The sequence below is a fragment of the Micromesistius poutassou genome, assembly GCF_964030765.1.
Source record: "Micromesistius poutassou genome assembly, chromosome: 15".
Lineage (NCBI taxonomy): Eukaryota > Metazoa > Chordata > Actinopteri > Gadiformes > Gadidae > Micromesistius > Micromesistius poutassou.
In genome coordinates, this window is record NC_140285.1 from 17331912 (window position 1) to 17357813 (window position 25902).

The 25902-nt window shown below is 49.8% G+C and overlaps 2 protein-coding genes across 3 annotated transcripts; both read left to right on the top strand.

Moving 5' to 3' along the window:
- Positions 1–317: 317 nt before the first annotated feature.
- On the top strand, positions 318–7783 carry sephs3 (selenophosphate synthetase 3). Its single transcript, XM_084480009.1, has 8 exons — positions 318–689; positions 1183–1286; positions 3702–3809; positions 4163–4317; positions 5064–5154; positions 5250–5349; positions 6018–6230; positions 6886–7783. Exons 1-8 carry the CDS (start codon positions 413–415, stop codon positions 7134–7136), a joined length of 1299 nt encoding a protein of 432 aa, XP_084336135.1. The 5' UTR covers positions 318–412; the 3' UTR covers positions 7137–7783.
- Positions 7784–8027: 244 nt separating this feature from the next.
- On the top strand, positions 8028–24170 carry ap4b1 (adaptor related protein complex 4 subunit beta 1). Of its 2 annotated transcripts, XM_084480000.1 has the most exons (15): positions 8028–8110; positions 8340–8457; positions 8592–8816; positions 9310–9440; positions 10056–10203; positions 10430–10718; positions 12143–12241; positions 13489–13600; positions 14008–14091; positions 16107–16210; positions 16551–16758; positions 21167–21478; positions 22960–22994; positions 23049–23205; positions 23487–24170. In XM_084480000.1, the coding sequence occupies exons 2-15, from the start codon at positions 8345–8347 to the stop codon at positions 23894–23896; spliced, it is 2427 nt and encodes an 808-aa protein (XP_084336126.1). In that variant the 5' UTR covers positions 8028–8110; positions 8340–8344; the 3' UTR covers positions 23897–24170. The 2 variants fall into 2 exon arrangements, with proteins under 2 accessions (XP_084336126.1, XP_084336125.1); XM_084479999.1 differs by having other exon boundaries at positions 22960–23205.
- The last annotated feature ends 1732 nt before the right edge of the window (positions 24171–25902 follow it).

Genomic DNA, 25902 nt, shown 5'->3' on the forward strand with positions numbered 1-25902 from the left:
GACCGCAGCCTCGGATCTCAACATGGTGAGCAAACGAACTACTGTCCAGATCCGACAGGGGGCGATAGAGAGCGCTCTACTACGGAATAGACCATTTCACTCCTAGTTAAGGGGTGTGACTCGCTAAATCTATTATACTGGTTCCGTTTAAAGTCGAATATTGATTAATATAACGTTTACATTCCTTGTTGTATCGCTTAATAAAGTGTTAATAATGAGTTTTTTTGTTTGATTTCAATATTTTTTAGTAGTAGGGTACACCTTACAGTTTGGGGCCGTGACGTCACCGTCCATAGAGCCTTCCTGTGCTGCTGACGGCGGTGTGGAGCAACAGTAGTGGTCGCGCCATTCATATTCTCCCACAAATCAGTGCTGAGCAGCGGCTGCAGTGACTACCGAGTACCGCTCACACATGTCCGGCTCCACTCCCCCCACTCCCCCGGCCGAGGCCGTGGCGGTCGAGGGCTGTTTACTACCCGGATACAAGCCTTTCAAGCCCGAGGACCATGGGCTGGACCGTGGGTTCCGTCTCACAGCCTTCTCCGACCTGAAGGGGTGAGGCTGTAAGGTCCCGCAGGAGGCTCTGCTCAGACTCCTGGCGGGACTGGAGCCCGACCCGGCTGCCGGCGCAGGGGAGGCCGGAGACCAGGCCTCGGAGTTCGGTCAGCAGCCCCCCGGCCCTCGCCTCGGTATGTCCCGCAGAGCCGCCGTCCGCTTAGCTCATTTAAGATCCTCAATGTATCAGAAGGCTGTTGGTTTAGCTCACTTATCTTAACTTAAGATCCTCAATACATCAGAAGGCTGTCGGTTTAGCTCACTTATCTTAACTTAAGATCCTCCACTACATCAGAAGGCTGTCGGTTCTTCGTTGCTCGCCATGCTGGAGCCATTGACAGGTGCTCTGGCATGTTGTATACTTTGGTTCCGGTTGAAATTAAACGCAACTTGGAAAGGGTAAATTATAGAATACACATTGTCCTGTCACAATGGTGAGCCTGTTAAAATGTAACATAACTTTTGAATGTTAATACAGATAGCTCTCTTGGCTTCGCAACGTTGAAGATATAATGCCGTGTGTGTGTGTGTGTGTGTGTGTGTGTGTGTGTGTGTGTGTGTGTGTGTGTGTGTGTGTGTGTGTGTGTGTGTGTGTGTGTGTGTGTGTGTGTGTGTGTGTGTGTGTAGGCATAGGGATGGACTCGTGCGTGATTCCTCTGCGTCACGGGGGTCTCTCACTCGTCCAGACCACGGACTTCTTCTATCCTCTCGTGGAGGATCCCTACATGATGGTGAGTTCCTGAGCTCTAACATTATACAAGGTAACACCCATATTAAGCAAACCTTTGGCCGGCCTCAGACAGGAAGCTATTGCATATGATGAAATGACACGAAATGTCCCTTTATGGAGTTTTCTTTGCTCAAACATCCTGTTGTGTGTTGTTTGTTGTGTTGTAACTATTATTCCTAAGCTTTGTTTCTTTGGCAGTTGATTTTGAGTGGAGATCTCTCAGCTCTGGTTTATACTGTAATAGTTGAATAATGACTGGAATAGTTGAATAGACTGGAATAATGGACCATGTTGGAGTAGTAGGTATGAATGAGAGGGTACAGAGCCTCTCAGGATGGTGGCTGGCTTAGCTGCTAGGGATGAACTTCATTTATTCATCCATTATTCTTGACATTGCATCATATTGGAGTTTCTGGATGAGTTTGTTGGATGAATCCCTCACTCAAGCATTAAGCACTCATACATGGATCAGTCTTTCGCCGTACCAACTATAGTGACCTACTAACAAGACAACCAGAGGCTGTTTAGGACTCGGAGGAGAAGTGACAATTAAAGTGTTTTATTCCCTGTGTTTCAAATAAGAAAAAATATATAAAAAGAGTTTATCAACAATGTGGGAGAGGACCGAACAATTGTGGTCAGGCCAAAACCAAACGAGGCAAGGCAAAACAAACAAACCTAACCACCCAGCTTATCTAAAATGACACGTCACCAAAATGATTCCAGGGGTGGCACCGACCTAAATAACTAATGACGAGGTTCAACGCATGTGTAAATGGAAAGGGTACCCCAACTCGCTTGTTGATTCAAAATACATCCCGTTGTTTCACATTAGTGTTACCGGTGTTGTATGCGCTACTGGTAGGATTCAACTGACACCCACCGTCATGTTGCGGTTCAAGAAGTAGTAGTAGTAGTAGTAGTAGTAGTAGTAGTAGTATTAGTATTATTATTATTAGGGGTCCTACGAGATCCATAGCTTTGTGTTCATAGTAATCCTCTCGGACGTAAACAAGGAGCTCCACATCCACACCACAGCATTATACAAGTGTCCTCGTCCAGACGCCTACGTACACCACTGCCCAGACAGAGTTCCACACTGTGTGTGTGTGAAAAATCTATCAAAGAACCTAATCACTTGGCTGCCACATGCTGTTGTAGCATGACACCTCACAGAATACAGGACACCTCACACAGTACAGTACAGGACACTAGGGCTGGGCCATTTATCAAATTTTGATCGCGAAAAAAAAAAATTTAATAGAAATTGCAGAACAGCTGGATTCATATCTGGACTTTATTTTCTATTTGACCATTTTGTGTATATTTTTAAGGGGAAATTTCTCATTTACAAAGTGGGAAAAAGTTCTCATTTACAAAGTGGTTTGTTTGGAGAGAATTATGAATAAACGCATCATGTTTTCAAACTCAAAAATAATCGTTTGAATAATCGAGATTTCAATATTGACCAAAATAATCGTGATTATGATTTTTTCCATAACCGAGCAGCCCTACAGGACACTAGCGGTGGGGGCTGGAGTGGCGAGGCCTTCTACATTTTACACACTGGACCTTTTTTAATGCTGAACTGTTGCCTTTAATAACTTATTTTGAATATAACAATGAGCGTATTTAGCAACTATTGCAATGTTAAAACGAAGGCCAAGTGCACCAGACTCTGCCTGCTAATGGTTTCTGGTTGGTGACTGAATAGAAGCGGCAGGGAGGTGTTTCCTTCCCTGCGGCTGTGTTCCTCTGAACAGCACCTGCCCTGCAGCCTGTTTGTACTCCCACACGATGGAGAACACGTCCTACAGGCTGATGCAGCACTGCCAGCCTGGAGCCGTCCTGATCACGTGACCTCAGGCTGGTCCGTCCTGATCACATGACCTCAGGCTGGTCCGTCCTGATCACATGACCTCAGGCTGGTCCGTCCTGATCACATGACCTCAGGCTGGTCCGTCCTGATCACATGACCTCAGGCTGGTCCATCCTGATCACATGACCTCAGGCTAGAACTCTAGCTGCAACATTTCCACTGGAAAAACTTTTGGAAACAAACCTCATTGAATAAAACCGTGGTGGAATCCTCTTTAACAATGTGAATTAGTTTCAAGAGCAGTATTTCATTTTTATTCTCTATTGCTCTCTCATTTGCTGTCATTATCATTCTCTCTCTCTCTCTCTCTCTCTCTCTCTCTCTCTCTCTCTCTCTCTCTCTCTCCTCACTGCCCCCCCCCCCCCCCTCTCTCTCTCTCTCTCTCCTCACTGCCCCCCCCCCCCTCTCTCTCTCTCTCTCTCTCTCCTCACTGCCCCCCCCCCCCCCCCCCTCTCTCTCTCTCTCTCCTCACTGCCCCCCCCCCCCCCTCTCTCTCTCTCTCTCTCTCTCCTCACTGCCCTCTCTCTCTCTCCTCAGGGCCGCATCGCCTGTGCCAACGTCCTCAGTGACCTCTATGCCATGGGCATCACCGAGTGTGACAACATGCTGATGCTGCTCAGTGTCAGCCAGAAGATGAACGAAAAGGTGAGGGGGTCAGGGGTCAGTGTGGGGGTCAGGGGTCAGAAGGTGAGCGTGCGGGTCCAGGGGTCAGGGGTCAGAAGGTGAGCGTGGGGGTCAGGGGTCAGAAGGTGAGCGTGGGGGTCAGGGGTCAGAAGGTGAGTGTGCGGGTCCGGGGGTCAGGGGTCAGTGTGGGGGTCAGGGGTCAGAAGGTGAGCGTGGGGGTCAGGGGTCAGAAGGTGAGCGTGGGGGTCAGGGGTCAGAAGGTGAGCGTGGGGGTCAGGGGTCAGAAGGTGAGCGTGGGGGTCAGGGGTCAGGCCTGGGGACGGTGCATGGCGCAGCGTGTGTGAACCAGAGGAGCTGTGTGGTCTTGTGTTCAGGAGCGCGAGCGCGCCATGCCGCTGCTGATGCGAGGGTTCCGGGACGCGGCGGAGGAGGGGGGCACCTCTGTGACCGGGGGGCAGACGGTGGTCAACCCCTGGATCATCGTTGGAGGCGTGGCCTCAGTCGTGTGTCAGCCCAGCGAGTTCATCATGTGAGGAAGCACCACTGGACTGAAGGACTCTCATGTGTACATCTGGAATATTAGTTTATCCTGCTTCAGTTATCTACATTTATCTGGATCTAAAATATATAGATTTATATTTTCTGATTGAAACCGATCTCTATTTGATTGATCCAATATGGAAATATAAAGTGTTGTGTGCTGCAGTAGTGTTAAAAGTACATGAGGGTTCGGAGTCAATGCCAAATGGAAACATTCATATTTCTATAATGCACCAGGTTAAAGGGTTGTTCTCTGACAATCTAGCCAAGCAAAATGGGTAGTAAATATCCCTTACAGAATCAATATGAAATTGGCCCTCATCTGATAACCAATCAATGGGTTGTTAGTGTTGAAGTAAACAGAATCAATGTGTTCCTTCAGGACATTGTTAGATAAAGCAGCAGTGACAAACACGCCAGGCAGCGATGTGTTTGGCTGTTCCTTATATCATGTGCAGGGGACTTCCACATCATCATTTTAGAAGTGAAGTGAGACATTTTACACAAGTAGTACCTCTAAATTAAACTGTAGATAAGGTTACATTCATCCGATTTGGATTGGAAATAAATCATTTAGGACTATGAATTTTCAACACTTTTGAACATAGTTGTATAGGGATACGAGCTCACATGTGAAAAAGCTTAATCATATTATACATGCAATAGTGTATATTAGAGTCTACGTTTGAACGTATGTTTGAACACGGTGCTAGTGAGTCTCCGTGTGCCCGTTAGGCCCGACGGAGCCGTACCAGGGGACGTCCTGGTCCTCACCAAGCCCCTGGGGACCCAGGTAGCGGTCAACGCCCACCAGTGGCTGGATCAGGTCAGCACCGCACTGGGCTCACAGTCTTTGTCAACGTGGCACAGAGGTAGTGTCCGCTGTGTCCGTCCTACTCCTCACACGTCTCTCCTCCCTAGCCTGAACGATGGAACAAGATCAAGCTTGTTGTCAGCAAGGAGGAAGTGAAAGAGGCCTACCAGGAAGCCATGTTCTCCATGGCAACACTGAATCGCACAGGTAACTCAGTCTTTAGTCCTATCACAGCCACCGGTAACTCACTCTTCTGTCCTATCACAGCCACCGGTAACTCCCTCTTCTGTCCTATCACAGCCACCAGTAGCTCAGTCTGTTGTCCTATCACAGCCACCGGTAACTGTTTTGTCCTATCACAGCCACCGGTAACTGTTTTGTCCTATCACAGCCACCGGTAACTGTTTTGTCCTATCACAGCCACCGGTAACTGTTTTGTCCTATCACAGCCACCGGTAACTGTTTTGTCCTATCACAGCCACCGGTAACTGTTTTGTCCTATCACAGCCACCGGTAACTGTTTTGTCCTATCACAGCCACCGGTAACTGTTTTGTCCTATCACAGCCACCGGTAACTGTTTTGTCCTATCACAGCCACCGGTAACTGTTTTGTCCTATCACAGCCACCGGTAACTGTTTTGTCCTATCACAGCCACCGGTAACTGTTTTGTCCTATCACAGCCACCGGTAACTGTTTTGTCCTATCACAGCCACCGGTAACTGTTTTGTCCTACCACAGCCAGAAGGAGCGTTAATGTGTTCTGTGGTTGTCCTTGTCATGCTCATTATTGAAAGTGACTAAGTGAGTTCAGTGTTTCCCGTAGTACTTAAATTAAACACGTTTGTGAGTCAAAAAGCAACCATTCCATTCCCAGCGGCTGGCCTCATGCACAAGTTCCAGGCCCACGCGGGGACGGACGTGACGGGCTTCGGCCTGCTGGGCCACGCCAACAACCTGGCAGCGCAGCAGCGCAGCGAGGTGGCCTTCGTCATCCACAACCTGCCCATCATCGCTAAGATGGCCGCCATCAGCAAGGCGTGCGGAAACCTGTTCAACCTGATCCAGGGCACGTCAGCGGAGACTTCCGGTAGGGCAGCTCCCACAACACAAGCAATGATTCCACTTTGTGTTTGGTCCTTCACTATAAGAACCTGTTTATCTTATTGTACAAGTACACAAGAGTACAATTCTCAGGCTTGGTTCCTAAACAGCCACGTAGCAGCTACGATACAAGATAAAGTAAATAAAGAAAGTACAAAGTACAAAAACAGTAAAACTAATTACTGCTGGCCAATCAGTGGCCAGCAGCCTGTTTACGTCACACAAAAGTACCAGCTCAGCTCGCTTGGAACCTCGACGGAGGTAATACTAAAAAAAGTACCAGGTACTTTTTATGGTGATGGAAACGCAAAAAAAGGCGGGCCAAGTGGAGGAGAGTGGAGGAGAGTGGAGCTGGTCCTGTGGGTGACTAGGGGCATGAGGGCGGTGGCGGTGCTGACTGTAGTGCTCTGTGCCTCCTCTCTCCATGAGGGCGGTGCTGACTGTAGTGCTCTGTGCCTCCTCTCTCCATGAGGGCGGTGCTGACTGTAGCGCTCTGTGCCTCCTCTCTCCATGAGGGCGGTGCTGACTGTAGTGCTCTGTGCCTCCTCTCTCCATGAGGGCGGTGCTGACTGTAGTGCTCTGTGCCTCCTCTCTCCATGAGGGCGGTGCTGACTGTAGTGCTCTGTGCCTCCTCTCTCCAGGCGGGCTGCTGGTCTGCCTCCCCAGAGAGCAGGCGGCCAAGTTCTGCTCGGAGATGAAGAGCCAGGGCTCGGGGTTCGGGGGCCAGGGGGCGGCCGGCGGGGCCTGGATCATCGGCATCGTGGAGAAAGGCGACCGCCGCGCCCGCATCATCGACAAGCCCCGCATCATCGAGGTCCCTCCGCGAGGGAGCCCGGCGGCCAATCAGGACAACAGCACCACTAGCCCCGCCCCCAGCCCCAACCTGTCATAGTGTGTGTGTGTGTGTGTGTGTGTGTGTGTGTGTGTGTGTGTGTGTGTGTGTGTGTGTGTGTGTGTGTGTGTGTGTGTGTGTGTGTGTGTGTGTGTGTGTGTGTGTGTGTGTGTGTGTGTGTGATGGCCACTAGTCTTTGATCACCTCTGTCTAGTGGAGATCATGTCGGCCTGCTTAATCTTTTTCTAAATCTCCAAGGAGCTCGTTCTGCTTTTGTAAAAAAAGAAAAACATTCCACATACGATTTGAACAAATTTCAGTGATGCTATGAGATGCGTGTCCGAAGACGCCAGAGATGCTGAGGCGGGGGTTTTGTGTTTGGTTTAAATGATTTCCTTCAGTGACCTTAATGTCGGTGAGTGGATGCCTACAGGATGCTGGGAGCCCTCTGCACCCCCTGCTGCCCCAGAGGGAGTTGAGCAGCTCTCTCTGGCGCCGCCCGGCGGTGGGAGGCCTCCTGTCAGCCCTCTGGCCGTCAGCGTGGAGCCCGCCCTCCCATTCTGGATGATGCTCTGCCCTGTAAAGCCCGCGGGCCGGGGCCGAGCGGATGCTGCTGAATGGAGGACGGCCGAGGCGCTGCGGCCGGAGGCTGGCAATGTGTACATGCTCCTGATTTTCAATCAATAAAAATAATCCAGAAACTCATACCAACTGTCACTGGGGTTATTTTATTAGACACGTTGTTAACTGGTGAATATATATATTTATATAACTATTATAATATAGTTATAGATCTATATCTATCTATATATATATATATATATATATATATATATATATATATATATATAGTTCCATGTACAACTATAAAAACGTGATCTCAGACCGGTCGTCCCTCCGTCCACCAGGGGGCGTCAGTCTAGTTCAAACCCGGAACTCTGCAGCTGGGCTCTTATTATTAGCGTCTGACCAGAAGAGCCAGTGGATGTTTACTGGAAGATCATGTTTACAATCAAGGCATAAGGATCACTGATGTACGAAGTACATTTAGAGTTTGTTGAAGCTATAAAAGCGTTCTTGATCGCACACAGACCTTTAGTGTTTAGTTCGCCTTCATTTTCTGTGTGGTCTGAAAACAAAACGAATGTTTGTAGTGTCTCGGGTTAGCCATGTGTTAGTGTGGTGGTATGTTGTGTATCTTTGTTCTTCATAAACTGTTATACTAAGGACTGACATGTGAAACAACCCGTTTGATGGAAACAGCGGTCATGCCTTACCTGGGCGGGGAGGAGACGGTGAAGGAGCTGAGGAGAGCCCTGTCCAACCCGCACGTCCAGATGGACCCCCTCCGCCACAGGACCACCGTGCTCCGGGTCATCAGGTGAGACCCCCCTCCCGCCACAGGACCGCCGTGCTCCGGGGCATCAGGTGACGTGGGGAACACTCCTGGTCTCCTGGTTGTCATTCAGGAGATCAGTCAGGTCCATTCAGTTTGACGTCTCTCGCCCCCCTCAGGGTGATGTCCCAGGGCGTGGACGTGGCCGGTCTGTTCAGTGAGATGGTGAAGGCGTGCGCCACGGTGGACGTGGTCCAGAAGAAGCTGGTGTACGTCTTCTTGTGTTCTTACGCCAGACTCAACCCGGAGCTGTCCCTGCTGGTCATCAACACGCTGCGGAAGGACTGTCAGGACCCCAACCCCATGGTGCGGAGCCTGGCCCTCAGGAACATGACCAACCTCCGGTAAGACCCCAGTAAGACCCCAGTAAGACCCCAGCCCCGTGGTGCAGCCTGGCCCGGGTCCAGAGAGGGTTAGGAGGGCAGTAGATAACAGATATAATGACAGCATAAACAAGAATATAAGAGGTCAAGCTACATTTAGTTTTTGGAAAATAGAAAACATCAACCGTGAATGTGAGCTGGTTATCTTGCTCGCTAAAGTGATCAAAGCCTTCATTTCTAGGCAGCTGCCGATAGTTGGTGTAGGTCCATCTCAGACCAGCGTGGGGGGCTATTGAGTTGCTCTGAGCTGTCTGATCATATTATGGAGGTGATGCGCTTCCTCCAGGTTTTATTAATAACTACAACACGAGCCACTCTGTTGATATTTGATTGAACAATATTGTGCTCATTTAAATCTTTAGAGAATCCGGATGTATTGGTGATAAACCAATGGCAGTGACACGGTGAATAACCCTGAGCCAGCCTCAGTACTCCTGACCCCCTGTGTCCGCAGGCTGCCCAGCCTGGTGGAGTACCTGCAGCAGCCCCTGGCCGTGGGCCTGAGGGACCGCGCGGCCTGCGTGCGGCGGGTGGCTGTGCTGGGCTGGGCCAAACTCCACAGCCTCCAGCCCCACGCTGACATAGGTAGAGAGGAGGAGGATAATGTGTGATGATAATGCTCTAATGTGAGGGATTACCACCACGGTCTGGTTCACTCCAGAGCAACACCAGAGGGTCCCAAGCTGTCAAATGTGAAACCAACTAGATGTCATTGCTCTCATTCCTTCACCTTGGAGGTGTCCCGGAGATAGTGAAGTTTATGCATGGAAATATTATGTCAGATAAATGATTGAAGTTCATATGTAAATGAATCATTACACCACTAGGTTTGCCGTAGTTGTCATGGTGCGGTACCTTGTCTCAGTCCATACTGGTCCACAATGCTGAAACAGACACAGCAGGAACAGTTCCACAGAACACATTTACCAGCTGTCTAATGCCCGGGGTCTGTCTAATGCCCGGGGTCTGTCTAATGCCCGGGGTGTGTCTAATGCCCGGGGTGGGTCTAATGCCCGGGGTGGGTCTAATGCCCGGGGTCTGTCTAATGCCCGGGGTCTGTCTAATGCCCGGGGTGTGTCTAATGCCCGGGGTGTGTCTAATGCCCGGGGTGGGTCTAATGCCCGGGGTCTGTCTAATGCCCGGGGTGTGTCTAATGCCCGGGGTGTGTCTAATGCCCGGGGTGGGTCTAATGCCTCCCAGACGCTGCGGTGGTCAACGAGCTGTACAGCATGCTGCGGGACTCCGACCCGGTGGTGATGGTGAACTGTCTGCGGGCGCTGGAGGAGATCCTGAAGGAGGAAGGGGGCGTGGCCGTGAACAAAGCCATCGCACACCACCTCCTCAACAGGTGGGGCTCTGGGCGGGACGGCCGGGAGAGTCTTGGTCCCCTCTGTCAGCGTCTCTGTGTCCTGTGGGCGTCCCTGTGGTCAGGAGCGCTCCTCCCGACCAGGCGTTAGGCCGTAAGGTCATGAGACCTTTCAAAGCTTATTCTTTCTAGCAGCATCTCAAATATCTACGTCTTGAGAAGTCACCCTCTGCTCCGCCCCCCCCCCCCCCCCCCCCCCCCCCCCCAGGCTGAAGGAGTGTGACGTGTGGGGTCAGTGCGAGGTGCTGGGCGTGCTGAAGCGCTACCGGCCGCACACGGAGGAGGAGCTGTTTGACGTCCTGTCCCTCCTGGACGGCCGCCTGCTGGGCCCCAGCACGCCCGTCACGGCGGCCACGCTGGGCCTGTTCCTCAGCCTGTGCTGCCGGGGCCTTCCGGCCGTCAGCCTGGCCGCCCTGCAGCGCGCCCAGGGCCCCCTGCTGGCCGCCTGCGGCAGCGCCTCGCCAGAGATGAAGTTCACCGCCCTGTGTCACGTCCAGGTAAACCAGCTCAGAGCGCCGCCCCGCTGGGGACAGGGGGAACTGTAGGCACACAATACTGTCCAAGTGTGTCTGAATAAAATGTTGTTTTGTAGATTTTAAATTCAATAAGGATGTATTGTAATGAAGCACGTGTTAGATGCTTAAACATGGCATTTGAAAATATCATCTTTATAAAATAGAATCCAATGTGTGGGTACTAGTCCAGCATGTAGGTTTACACCTGGGGCCTCATTTATAATCCGTGCATAGAAAAGGCTCTAAATACTGTTCCGGATGAAATTTAGGATGTGCTAAGGTACAAAAAATACAAATAGTTTGACGTTAAACTCAATGCCAAAAAAAGTCACAGCCCACACCACGTGAGACCTCAGCAACTCGCCAAGCAGATCAGCGCCATCTTTGCCAACGTGCTCCATGCTGAGAGCATATTTTGCCAAGTCTTATAGATAAGCCATTGCACTACATTTCAAACATTTCTCACAGCTGTCTTTTATAGGGTTTGACACCAATCAGTCTGTTTAAAATTAGACAACGGAGTAATTGAATGTTTTCTAATTAAAGGAAACACGGGACATATGTGGATGGTTGACACTCATTGACACTCTTAAATGCTTTGCTTCTTGCTTGTGATATCGCTATTCTACCACTAGATTATGTTCGTACACATGGCCAGAGCTGTGCTTATATTTACACACATTCCTAAGTATAAGTTCATTTTGATAAATTCCTTACTTTGCGTGGCAATGTTGGTACGCACTAAGTAGGGTTGATAGACGAGGCCCCTGCAGCGCGGCTGTGGGTAACATGAACTGGTGAGGACCTGCGCTTCAGCCTACATTGTGTCCCTGTGAGAGGAGAGAGCTGCACAGAGAATGAGTCCTTAGGGAAAGTGTATTGTGCTTCTGTTGATGCAAATGAACAGAGGAACAGAGACATCCTGCCTCGGTCCTCTGTCAACGTCCAGGGTTGTGTCGTTTGAACACATTTGTGTTGCAAATGAATTGTGTCCTACTGAACGAGGTCTTACCCCTTCAGCATCACATCTTTAAAGAAGAAGAGAGGGGACAGGATCACTACAGGGAACACATGGGCAGGAAGGACAAAGGAACAAAGGGAGGGAGGAGACGTCATGGAGGGGGAGCCAGCATGGCGGGAAAGGCCGAGGTCATTTGCAAAACTTGATGGGTTGTCTGGAGATTGACTGCAGGATCAGACCTGGTGGCTGGAGTGGCAATGCAAAAAGTAGATTCCACCCTTTCAATGGAGACGGGAACAGAGCTGTCACTAGGTGCAAGGAACATTTATACAAAGGCCTTTTCATTTAAGTAGTAGCAAAGCAAACACGGTTGATGTAAAATGGTTTGATATGTACTATTGCTGTGAGGGTGTGACTGTGGAACGGGGGGGGCTTGTGGTTCCAGCTGCTGCTGCGGTCGCTGCCCGGGCTGATGGGGGAGCACTACAAACGCTTCTTCTGCGGCTACGCCGAGCCGGCCTACATCAAACAGAGGAAGATGCAGGTGAACCCAACCACAGTCTTCCTCCCGTCATCCTTCCCCGTTCAACTAGATCTCCATTCACGTGGTGTTTTGTTGAGTAGGACCACCACAACACACAGATCTCTGGTGCCCTGAGCCAACCTTACCGTGTCGTCACCGATCATAATGGAGGCAATAATCTGAGAGCACAATATTGACTCTAGGCTCTTTATGATGCTGAGGGACTCTAATATTTTGATACCTGTTCACTTCTGCTCTCACAGTAACAGCCACAGTTAAAGTCAGAGTTCTTTGAAAAAGCCACATCAGAGTTTCACTGGAATTGTTGCTTGCTACGATGCAAACAACCAAACATCGAGAACTCAATGCCAATGCAAGCATGACCGTCAAGTCAGCAGATCTATCAACGGCTCTGGGGCCCGTTTCCCGAAAGCATCGTTAGCCTAAGTGGGTCATAAAGTTCATCGTACGAGCATCGTAGAGTTTTCAGACCGTTTCCCGAAAGCGCTATTTCGCAATACCCCAAAAACAGTGGTTACCGCCGATATATTACTCGTAGACTACTGTTAGATTTAAACAGCAAAGACAGAGACATGTTAGAAGTCAACACAAATATAATTTATTGCAGCAATTTAAAATTCCAAAAATACATGCGCAGTTGAAATGTACTGATCAAACGCCACGTCACAAGGCAACCCTATCACAAGGCATATAATAAAATCAAATGATTCCGTTGCTCGTGTGGGAGGTCGCTTGCGAGCTGCACTTCCTGTCTCCCTCTGATTTTAATTCAACCATCGTGGTTAAAATGTCCTCATATTGATCAATGACAGAAGACATACTGTAGGCTACATGAATCATGCTGAGACCAGCTGGTGTTTCAGGATTAGGACTGATATAGCATATGTCGGCCTAGGCCTAATCAATTGTGTTTTAATATTTATAGCATTCATATTAGTCTATTCTTTTCGTAGGCTACTCTGCTGCTTGATGGGGAGATATTTTCTTGCTGCCACAAAATATAGTCTAATCCAACAACATTCCTGCATCTCCCCCTCCTACCGAGCCCATTTCAGCACCGTGTCAGTGGACAGCTACAAGCCTACGACGTCGTAAGAGCAGTGCACGCGCGTTCATGTTAAGAGGAGTTTCGGGAAACGCTCAGAAAAAGTTTACGATGCATCGTAAGATCCATCTGGTCTCAATAGAGCAAGAGAAAACAAGTGTTGGCTTTGAAGATCTAACAGCAGCTGTCTCCATGGCTGCAGGTGCTGGTGGAGCTGGTAAACGATGACAACGTGGGCTTTGTTCTGGACGAGCTGAAGGGCTACTGCACGGACGTCAGCCCCGATACCGCCCAGGCTGCCATCTCTGCCATCGGTAAACACACGTCTTATCTGGGGCAGGAGGACTCTGAACCAGGGAGGGGGGGGCATAGGACAATGTGGACAGGCACATCGCTATCAGTGTCCTGCCATAAATCAGGATGCAATAAGATAAGATAATCCTTTATTAGTCCCACAGTGGGGAAATCTGCACTGTTGAATAAAGTCATAAATATGACTAGATTGGTTAATGTAGTCTATCCCAGGTGAACAGGTGAATGTTTATCAAGCCTGTCTATCCATTCAGTCATGAGTGCACTCTCTGTGAACCACTGTGTCAGCAGTTTGGACTCTGTCCGGCCTTCTGTAGAGTGGTTCTCCCCTGGTGTCTGCTCTGTTGTGTCCTTCTTATTGTGTTTATTTTATTATTGTTATTATTATTTTGTGTGTCTTGGTGTTCAGGCCGAATCGGGCGTAGCTACAGTGACCGATGCTTGGAGATCCTGACCGGACTGCTGGGCCTCAAGCAAGAACACATCACCTCTGGTAACGCACGCACGCACGCACGCACACACGCATGCACGCACGCACGCATCAATAACACGCATCAAGAACACGCATCAAGAACACGCACGCAAGCAGTTGTATACGAAAGGCGCCCCGCACCGTGGGGTTATACTGATCTTAACCCTCACTGGGACAGACATCAGGATGAACCGCTGCCCAGACAGCACACGTCCACACACACCGTAGCGCTGTGCTGAGGGCGCCACACGTCCACACACACCGTAGCGCTGTGCTGAGGGCGCCACGCGTCCACACACTACAGATTTGCGTTTCTTTCTAAAGGTTGCCTGACTCTTGCTCTGCCTGAGACTGCTGCAGACGTTTGTTCTGTTTGTTTGTTTCTCTCGCGGCCGTGTGGTGAACGTAAAGCAGCGTCAGAATGCTGCAAAATACTGCCGTACCAACGATAGTAACAATGGAGGGAAATATCTATGGATGGACATTCTCCCTCGTCTTCCGATGTATATCGTCGTATCCAACAGCCCTACCTGATACAGCTGCCTCCATACGGGTCCTTATCCTAATGAAGCCAAGCTCGTTGTTCAATTGGCTGACTGGATCGTTGTCCTCCAATACTCCAATAATGTTATTAATTAATTCATACTCAATCTCTTTTAGTTAGAACACGGTACTCTGAGCAGAAAGACACGTGTCAGAAGCCAGGATTGTTGGGGCCATTTGAGTACCTTTCAACAATACTTGTCATCCATAGATGTGTGTGTCTAACTTATCATTCCCCGCCTGCTGCTGCAATACAGACAAAGGTTTACTCATCCGGACTGGACGCTCACCTGTAGGACGAACACGACCTTACGGGAGCGTTGGTTTAAATGCCAGTGGCTCTGTGCACACTTCTCTGTGAGTGAGGTCGGAACACCCAGTGTTTTCATGGCTTCCTTAGCGCTAGTGTTGCCACGGGAAGCTTCTTAATGAACTCGACCTAAAAGCAGACGCAGGTTCGCTCTGCCGGAAATAAAGTGGCTATGTGTACAACACATGAATATGGGTTGTGGCGTGTTTGACGCCAGTGACTTTCCATCTGTTGGCTCCTTTAGCACGAGCCACTTCTACCACCGTCTGAGATAATCCAATAGAATTGAGCGATTCGTCGGTGTCGTCCAAACCATGATCCGGAGGGTGAATCAAGTCTTCATTTGGTTCAGATCAGATTGGCCATTGACCTCATATGAGCCCGGAGCTCGGCTTCCAAAATGCCATCAAAGGTGTGAAACCTTAATAAGAATGAATCCAAATCGACATGTAGTGCCCTCTTACATGTTTTAACGTGCTCCGCCGAGCATAGGTCTCATCTTCAACTGAACACAATCAGAAGAGACCTAACCATGGCTGAAGTCTGTGAGGTCGGAGTCAGCCTCTCTCATCCCCACCCTGTGCCTTGGTTTGAATGGAGCCCAAAAGGTAACTAGGTGGAGTGTGGCAAAGGCCCATGCTATAGTCCACCTAGGGGACATCTTTGCGTGTGGAGATGGCTGGTTTAACCTGTGCACATTGACCAGTCTGCAACAGGTGTGCAGCCTCCCCAGCCCCAGAGTCCAATCAGGCTGGGCCAGGTGAGGCTGCTTCAACCAGCCATCGCCCACACACTCTCTCCAGTGTTGGTCAGACCATGAGGGACCTGGTCTGGGTGTGTCTCCAGTGACTGTTGTGTGTGTGTTTGGTTCCTCTCCAGTGACTGTTGTGTGTGTGTTTGGTTTCTCTCCAGTGACTGTTGTGTGTGTGTTTGGTTCCTCTCCAGTGACTGTTGTGTGTGTGTTTGGTTTCTCTCCAGTGACTGTGTGTGTGTTGGTTCCTCTCCAGTGACTGTGTGTGTGTTTGGTTCCTCTCCAGTGACTGTGTGTGTGTTTGGTTCCTCTCCAGTGACTGTGTGTGTGTTGGTTCCTCTCCAGTGACTGTGTGTGTGTTGGTTCCTCTCCAGTGACTGTGTGTGTGTTGGTTCCTCTCCAGTGACTGTGTGTGTGTTGGTTCCTCTCCAGTGGTGGTGCAGACCATGAGGGACCTGGTGTGGTCGTGTCCCCAGTGCAGTGACTGTGTGTGTGAGGCTCTGGAAGGCTGTGAGGACACTCTTCAGGACAGCCAGGTGGGTGTCCACAACAAAGCTTGATTTGATTTCCTTGAAAGAAGTCCAAAGTCCAAATGACGCATGCCTGGTTCTTCAACCTGAACATGTGATAGATTTAACCCATCACACCGGCTTCCCTTTTCTACTTGCCTGACACTACATTTAGATTCAGTCCTTCAGCAGACCTGTCATCCAATGCGACTTACAAAGGAGAATTGTAGAAGTGAACAAGTGTGCTTGTGATGTTGGAATGGGTGTTCTCTTGCTCTTTTTTCTTTGAGGGACTTTTTGGTCCTGTGCCCTGACCAGCACTCTATCAGTCATCGCTCTCCTCCTCTCCTCCCTCGTCTTCCCCCAGGGCAGGCAGGCCTTGCTGTGGCTGCTGGGCGTGCACGGGGACCGTGTCTCCAGCGCCCCCTACGTGCTGGAGGCCTTCGTGGAGCAGGTGAGGAGCGAGATGGCGGCGGGCGTGAAGACGGAGCTGCTCACCGCCACCATGCGGGTGTTCCTGTGCCGGCCCGCTGAGACCCAGGACACCCTGGGGAGACTGCTGCACTACTGCATAGGTACCATCGCTACGGGCCGGCTCCCAGCGCGCTGTCTGTAGCGCTTTGCCCCACACTTCTTGCTACAGCTCAGATGTTTCCCTTGATCCCCGTTCCCATTTGAATTGCTGAAGCTGCTGGTGTAGAAGCTGAATCTGCCTTAATGTAATCATCTGGGGACCAGGCAGTGGGGGGCAGTGGTCTTTGATGTCACGGCCACAGATAGGAGGGCTACCAGGCCTGAAGCGCTGTGATACGTCACAGCCTCCACTGTTGACGTTGTATGTCCTGTGATACATGAAGAAACATGCATACATGATGTGATTCTTGTTCTTGAATAACCCCAGGGTAAGTCTGCAGGTACTCTAGTCCTGTTGTACCTGAACAGAGAGCACTGGGAGGGTGTGGTGGGAGAACTGGGAGGGTGTGGTGGGAGAACTGGGAGGGTGTGGTGGGAGAACTGGGAGGGTGTGGTGGGAGCACTGGGCTTTCTTGGTTGACTGGAGCAGGAGACCTCTTTAGAATCATTTGCATACTCAAAGTTTTTTTAATTTATTATTCAAGCCACTCGCATGCAAGAAACAGTACGGGTTTTTTTTTGCAAAGTATGCAAATGATTCTAGAGTCTCTGTGCGTAGCCCCGCCTCCTCCTCCTCCAATGAACCAAGAAGGCCGGTCCTGACGTAGGTGGGTTATACGCCCTGGGTTTGACGTAGGTGGGTTATACGCCCTGGGTTTGACGTAGGTGGGTTATACGTCCTGGGTTTGACGTAGGTGGGTTATACGTCCTGGGTTTGACGTAGGTGGGTTATACGCCCTGGGTTTGACGTAGGTGGGTTATACGTCCTGGGTTTGACGTAGGTGGGTTATACGCCCTGGGTTTGACGTAGGTGGGTTATACGTCCTGGGTTTGACTCAGGCAACACAGTGAAATTGTACCATCTGCCAAGCAGCGACTGTACCTGCATGGCAGTGTAACAGTGCCTTCTGATTGGTTGTGTGCTAATAGAACACGACCAGCGAATCAGAGCGGTACGAGAGGCAGGCAACGGAATGGTCGGATAAAGGCAGTTGGCTGTTGGTTTGAGTCTGGGCGGTGTGTAGGCCCCTGTAGGGTGTGGTTGGTTGGTTGTAGGGAGTGGTTGGTTGCTGGGTGTGGTTGGTTGTTGGTTGTAGGGTGTGGTTGGTTGCAGGGTGTGGTTGGTTGTAGGGTGTGGTTGGTTGTTGGTTGTAGGGAGTGGTTGGTTGTAGGGAGTGGTTGGTTGTAGGGTGTGGTTGGTTGTAGGGTGTGGTTGGTTGTAGGGTGTGGTTGGTTGTAGGGAGTGGTTGGTTGCTGGGAGTGGTTGGTTGTAGGGAGTGGTTGGTTGTAGGGTGTGGTTGGTTGTAGGGTGTGGTTGGTTGTAGGGAGTGGTTGGTTGCTGGGGGTGACTGTCTGTCTCTTTGTATCTGGGGGTGTCTGTCTGTCTCTTTTGTCGAGTGTTCCAACCTATAATGGGTTTTTATAGTATGAGGGCTATATGAGAACCTTCAGTCGCACTAGGTGGGAAGACCTCTCCTGAGCCGTCGCCTAGGAGGGGGGGGTACCCGATACTGGTTTCTCTTCGGCCCCGGGGCTTAACCTGTGCTGGCCCTCTTTGTACGTGTTAGAGATCCTCGGCTAAGCTCAGTGGAGGAAGACTCTGGTCTATGTGTCCAGCACAGGTCACTCGTTTAAGCCCCTACGAGGTTAAGCTAAATTTAGGCTACACGCGTTTCAATCGAACTCTGTGGCGTCTCTCACCACCCCAGTCCCTATGGGCCACGAAGCGGGGAACAAGTCTGAACCTCTTTATATTGCCTCACTCTCCGTACCAGTCACCATCAACCTTGTTTGTGTCATGCACCACTCACCTATCGTGCGGAGGCTGGGAGAGCTGCGAGCTGTCGGTCGGGCCCCTACTGAGGAGCCGGATCAATTACTGAAGAACTGATTTAATCGCCTACTACAAAACATAGTCAGGTAGTTTTATTTAGATTCAATAAACTCGTTTACACTATGACAGAGAAAAAGAATTGTCAAGAGAAAGAGGTTAAATGTTAACAGAGCCTAATATATAATACCGTTTTACACAATGTTACAGAAAATCACGATTACATTAAAAAGAGTCTAAAACATTAAATCATCATTAAGGTTTCTAGTAAGAGGTCTACACGCTCATGTCTTTGCATATCTATTAGAGTCAACAATTGAGTCTATTAGACTGCATGAGCAGTGTTACAATAAACCATACAATCAATTATCAATCAACAATATAAGTAAGATTAGATATAATAGAAATAATCCCGTGTCACAGCTTGGTCCTGCGTGGGTGCTATCCCAGTAAACCTGGAAAAGAATAAGCTAAAGAGTGGTAATCGCAATAAGCAAAAGATCTCCGTAGAGGCTACTTCACTAAGCTAGTAGAGGATCTCCGTAGAGGCTACTTCACTAAGCTAGTAGAGGAAGAAAGGGAAGGAGAGGAAGAAGCAGTGCTCGGGGTCCGATAGAGTCAACAAGTGACTCCACCAGACCCCGTGGGTCAGTGAGTAAAAGAAGGCAGGAGAAGAAGTGCTGCCGAGAGGGTCCTGGGTGCGCTCTATATATACCAGTCGCCAGCTGACTTGTGCGTGCGAAGGCAGGTGCATGCGTAGTTATGATAGTTATATTCCGTCTTAATCAGAGGCAGAGAGGCATGGAGGTTTCTGTTTTTCTTCTGGGGCCCTTTGGTACAATTTTTGCTTGAGCAGCTCAGCAGTTCAACATCTCAGTATTTTCCACATGATGACACATGATGTAGTGTCACTGAAAGTCCATTTTTCTTCCATGAGCAGATGTGCACGATTGTTTCCGTTTTCTTCTGAGGCCACCGGTATACTTAGCATCGAAACCGCGGATCAGCAGTTCCAATATTCTTTTTTATGAACTGATGGTTCCGCTTTTCTTTGAGGTAGACAGTACACTTATTGTTGAAACAGCAGACCAGTAATATAACATTTCAGATACAGCAGATCATTAGTTACAACAGTTCAGTAATTCAACAGTGTTCATTTATTGTCCAGATTAATAGCAGATGTCCTGCCCTTGATTGGGCAGTGGGAAGCTTAGGGCTAGGTGCGTCAACGTGTGGCCTCACGGGCACACAACACTTTGTATCTGTGTTACGGTGTCCAGAAACATATCAGCAGCATTCAGACAACCCAACATAAAGAGTCTGACGACAGGGTTTAAGGGGAAAATCAACGTCTTTACTTGTGGAAACAAAGATATTTTAGTTCCACATGAGAGGAACGACCAACTGGAAAAACCCATCAACAGAACGACCAAGGTGGTTACCACATGACAGGCAAGAAAAACGATAAAGAAAAACCCTCACGCTCACTAGCTGGGTGGAGCACCTTAACTGTCTCCTGAGCCTAACGCACAACTCGCGGAGCGGACAAATCAAAAACAGTGCGTCTTCCGGGTAAGCTAACTCACTACCCTAGCTGATCCTATACTTAGAGTGAAGAAAGTAACCACCAAGGCGAAAATAAAAGTAACAAAGGTAAGGTGTTGAAAGCATTCAACAGCATTTAGTAATGACTAACAAGGTTTAACAAAGAGTAACCAAAAGGTACAGGTGTGCCAGCATCTGTGCTCAATAGGAGAGAGAGAGAGAGCCGACATCTTCCACTGGGCTTTATATGAGTGGGCGCGGCGCCAACAATCAGGGAGAGCCAGTCAGCACCTCGTAGCCACAATGCTCCGCCTCCAGGAGTTGATTGAGGTGATTGAATGCAGGAGCAAGGCAAATACAGGATATTAGTGCAAACACAAAGCCAACACAAAAGTCAGTACAATATAGTACTACCACGTAACAGTCTGTCTCTTTGTATCTGGGGGTGTCTGTCTCTTTGTATCTGGGGGTGTCTGTCTCTTTGTATCTGGGACTGTCTGTCTGTCTCTTTGTATCTGGGGGTGACTGTCTCTTTGTATCTGGGACTGTCTGTCTGTCTCTTTGTATCTGGGGGTGACTGTCTCTTTGTATCTGGGGGTGACTGTCTGTCTCTTTGTATGTGGGGGTGTCTGTCTCTTTGTATCTGGGGGTGTCTGTCTGTCTCTTTGTATCTGGGGGTGACTGTCTCTTTGTATCTGGGGGTGACTGTCTGTCTCTTTGTATGTGGGGGTGACTGTCTCTTTGTATGTGGGGGTGACTGTCTGTCTCTTTGTATGTGGGGGTGACTGTCTCTTTGTATGTGGGGGTGACTGTCTGTCTCTTTGTATGTGGGGGTGACTGTCTCTTTGTGTCTGGGGGTGACTGTCTGTCTCTTTGTATGTGGGGGTGTCTGTCTGTCTCTTTGTATGTGGGGGTGACTGTCTGTCTCTCTGTATGTGGGGGTGACTGTCTGTCTCTCTCCCTGTGTCTTCCAGAGGAGGAGGTGGACATGAGCGTGCGGGACCAGGCTCTGCTGTACTACCGCCTGCTGCACTGTGGGATCGAGGAGACGCGCTCGGTCCTGCAGGGTCGAAGGTCGGACCCGTCTCTGGGTGTCCTGATTGGCCGTCCCGCCGAGCCCGTCAGCCAATGGGCGCGCAGCTTCAACACGCTGGAACCCCTGAGGCAGTGCAACGCGGGGGCCGAGTTGGCCCCACAGGGGGCCCCTTATCACCAGGCCCTCGACCACAAGCCAAGCCTCGACCTCTGTGACCCTCTGAACCCCGGCCAGGACGCAGAGGAGACCGGTGAGGCCGTCATAGGACCAGCACTGCTGCTGTACCAGGACACAGCAGACCAGTGGAGGTCTGCACCTCCTGGTACATCAGTAGCAGACCAGTGAAGGTCTGCACCTCCTGGTACATCAGTAGCAGACCAGTGAAGGTCTACACCTCCTGGTACATCAGTAGCAGACCAGTGAAGGTCTGCACCTCCTGGTACATCAGTAGCAGACCAGCGAAGGTCTACACCTCCTGGTACATCAGTAGCAGACCAGTGAAGGTCTACACCTCCTGGTACATCAGTAGCAGACCAGTGAAGGTCTACACCTCCTGGTACATCAGTAGCAGACCAGCGAAGGTCTACACCTCCTGGTACATCAGTAGCAGACCAGTGAAGGTCTGCACCTCCTGGTACATCAGTAGCAGACCAGTCTTGGTTTTCAGAGGCTGGTGTTGCCCTGCATCTCCAGACTTTGTCTCCCATTCTGTTAGTCAGCTTTAAAGGACAATTCTGGTATTTAGCACATTGAGCCCCTTTCTGGTTTGTCTAGGATGAAATAGAGTGGTTGACAGCGACATGTTGACTATTGTTCCTGTCTCTGGTATTTGGCTCATTTAGAATCGCCCCTGCCTGCTTCAGAATGGCTGGCTACGGGCATTCACAAACCTGTCCTTAAAACAACCCTAAACATTCGTTTTCAGAAATGTGCAACTCACCGAGTGGTTAGTGGTTCAAGGTACATTTTATTGCCATATAGTGTAAACACAATTAGAATTTTTTACAGCCAGTTATGCATGGATGTGGTTGACAGACAAGACATTTAGGACAAGACATGATATGACGAGACAACAGTGCAATGGGAATGATAGGTGCTGTAAGTAGTAATACTGATAATGATGTTAGTAATATAATATGAATAGCAGAAAAAGTGCAAACAGAAAAAGTGCAAACAGCACTTTGTGGTGTTCGTTGATATTCCAAATTAAGTATCGTAGAGAAATACAGTTTCTGTCATGTTTTATTTGGCATTTTGTAAATCCATTGAAACGGAAACCGGACCGGAACCGGAACCGGTAATGGGGCTGTTTACGTTTGGTTGTAGTCTTTTCGCTCGGTTCTCCGTATCAACAGTAGGGCTAGAACCGAGCGAAAAGACTACAACCAGCCCCCCTTTCCGTTTCCAGTCAACGAGCAATGAGTCTTCCAACAGAAATCAATGGATTTACAAAATGCCAAATAAAACACAACAGAAACTGTATGTTGCTATGATACTTGATTTGGAACATCAACCAACACCACTAACCACTCGGTGAGTTGCACATTTCTGATAACAAACGTTTAGGGTTGTTTTAAGGACAGGTTTGTGAATGCAATCTGAAGCAGGCAGGTCTGTAGGCATGTTTGCAGATTAACTTTTGACAGGCCAAAACTTCCTTTCAATCATTGGTATGTGGTTATGTTAATATCTTTCTGTTGTTATCGTTTTCTTTCCACCCTCATTCCTCAGCGGCAGCAGAGAGTGTGAACCTCCTGCTCCCCGGGGCCTCCGCTGGGCCCCTGGCCCCGGGCCCCTCCGCTGGGCCCCTGGCCCCGGGCCCCTCCGCTGGGCCCCTGGCCCCGGGCCCCTCCGCTGGGCCCCTGGCCCCGGGCTCTGGGGGGGGCCAGCTCGGCCTGTCCCTCTCCCCGGCCCTCAGCCCCCAGCAGTTTGAGCGGTTGTGGCTGGGAGGCCCCCAGGCCCCGCATGGAGAGCCAGGTAAAGGAGCCTGCTGGTGTCCAACAGGTTTAGGTGGAATGTGTCTGAGGTGCCGGAAGTGAGTCTTCTGGGATTAACCTGCCAGTCCTTTTGACCTGATTTTCTAGGATTAGTTCCTGTTACTGACTGGAGATCAGTAAGATTCATATTTGATTCATACCATGTAGAACCGCACACGCCGTTACTGGTGTAGGCGCACATTACTCTGGAGAGCTGGACCAAACTCTTCTTCTGTGGGGGGGGGTTGTGTCTCCTGCTAACGGGCTGCCGACGGTCCCCAGGCGCCAGGGAGCAGGTGGAGGAGCAGGAGGAGCAGGAGGAGCCGGAGGAGGAGCAGGAGTGTGTGTGCGTGCAGCAGAGGGTGGGGGTGTCCTGCGCCCTGCAGAGCTGCCCCCCCCCACAGCTCCAGGCGGCGCTGCAGCAGGTCCACATCCAGACCATGGCCTTCACCCCGCCGCACACCCTGCCCTGGAGGGTCTACCTGTACACACACACCCGCTGGGAGGGGCCCCCGCCGCGGGGCCCCACCCTGGTGCTGGGCGAGCTGCTGTACCCCGGGGGGGGGGAGGAGCAGGAGAGCGAGGAGCTGAGGGTGACGGTGAAGCAACAGCCCCGGGACGAGGAGGCCTTGAAGGGCTTCCTTCAGGTCCTCAGTGACGCCCTGCACAGCTTCTCTACAGGAAGCGGTTGAGCCCGTGGCGAGGGGGACCCCCCCCCGTACACACAGACCTTCTGGAGGGGCTCTTCATCAACGCAGGGCCCTTATGTTGAAGGGCCCTGCTGCACCACCAGCTGTGGGCGGGGTGAGGCTTTTAACGGCTTATCAGGAAAATAGATTAAGCAATGTGACTGGTTTGGTCCTGCAAAGTACAAACACAGGAGACACAATGTGGAGCCGCCCAGTGGGCTGGAACCAGGAGAAGAAGAACCCGTTTGTTGTGAATAAAGTTTATTTCCGTGAGGAACCTTGTTGAACGAGTCTGTGAAAAGATCATTGAGTCACGCAATATGACGGATGTATGTCAAATGAACGTTAATGAATGTTTTAAATCTGTTGTGTTTTAACTTCACATCATTTATCTACTATTAAACCATATAGGAAATTCTGCAACATTTTAAAAGTAATAACCTACATAGACCGATATTTAGTGCACACGAGGCTGCTTCATTTACCGAAAATGTATCTGGTGCGCCTCTACCATTACGGTAAACCCAGGGACGGTAAAGCCAGGGCTGTAGCCGGTAAACCTCTACCATTACGGTAAAGCCAGGGCCGTAGCCGGTAAACCTCTACCATTACGGTAAAGCCAGGGCCGTAGCCGGTAAACCTCTACCATTACGGTAAAGCCAGGGCCGTAGTCGGTAAACCGTTACGGTAAAGGAGGTTGTGCTCCCACCACCAGATGCCACACAAAGCGGACACAAAGCAACAAGTCTTAACTGAATTAAGCATGCACTCATCTCGAGAAGTTCTCAACCACTGTTTTTTTATACAGTTGTATTAGTTAACAATTATTCTTAATTTATTTTAGGGAGCTGGCTACGGGCATGGGTAAAGCAACATTCCAAAACGATAGCAGCTCTTGGGAGTTGATAGATAGATACGACTTTATTGTCTGTTACCCGAGGGTTACAGAATTTTTTCTTTGACATGGCTCCAGTCACAAATAAACAAACATAAAAACAAGACATGGGTGTTGAGGTACCAGCTGACTGGTGTTCATGTTGTGCTGTTCAGTAGGGCTATTGCAGAAGGGATGAAGGATTTCTTTGTAGGTGTTTTTCCGGGCCTGTGGTACATTCATCATCATTATTATTATTATTATTATTAAAAGGCCTGCCTGATGGTAGCAGCTGGAAGGAGTGATGGAGGGGTCCTCAGTGATCAGGCTGATCACCGCATGGCTGTACAGCTCAGACAGAGGGGGTTGGGGGGAGCCAGTTATTTTGGCAGCCTGATTCACTATGCGTGTGAGTTTTGTTTTGTGTTTGATGGTGAGTTGATTGTACCAGGAAGAGATATTGAAAGTGAGAACTGATTCAATGAGGGAGCGGTAATCCAAAGTTAAAATGTCCTCGCTGTCCTGAAATGTTTCCTGAGAAGGTGGAGACGTTGTTGTGCTTTTTTGTACGTTGTGTCTGTGTTGTGCGAAGGACAGGGAAGTGTCCATTTCTATGCCCAGGTACCTAAAAACCTGTAGGCCTACTTGTTCCACTAGCTGACCCTGGCTGCTGTCTGGAACAGAGGTGATGCCCTGTCTCCGCCCCCACAGCACAGCTCCTCTGTTTTTGTGATGTTCAGTTCCCAGGAGAGCTCAACAAAAGTTTGGGCCCGGTTGTTTACTACCTCCTGGTAGCGAGTTAGCCATGTGTGCAACTAAGGCAATGTCGTCAGCATGTTTAAAAAGTGCCATACCTTCACTGTGACACAAGACGTTGTTGGTGTACACAGAGACGAGGATTGGTGATAAAACGTAGCCTTGGGGGAGTCCAGTATTTAAAATGAGCTTGGTTGATTTAACCCCATTAAAATACATTGTGGTACACAGGATCCACAGGATCAGTGTTGGGAGAACCTGAAGATCAGAGAGGTGATGTAAAAGTTTATCAATGCTCACAGTATTAAAAGCTGAGGAAAAGTCCGTGAATAAAATCCTGGTGTGTGGATGTTTTGAGTCCAAGTTTTTGGTGACAGTG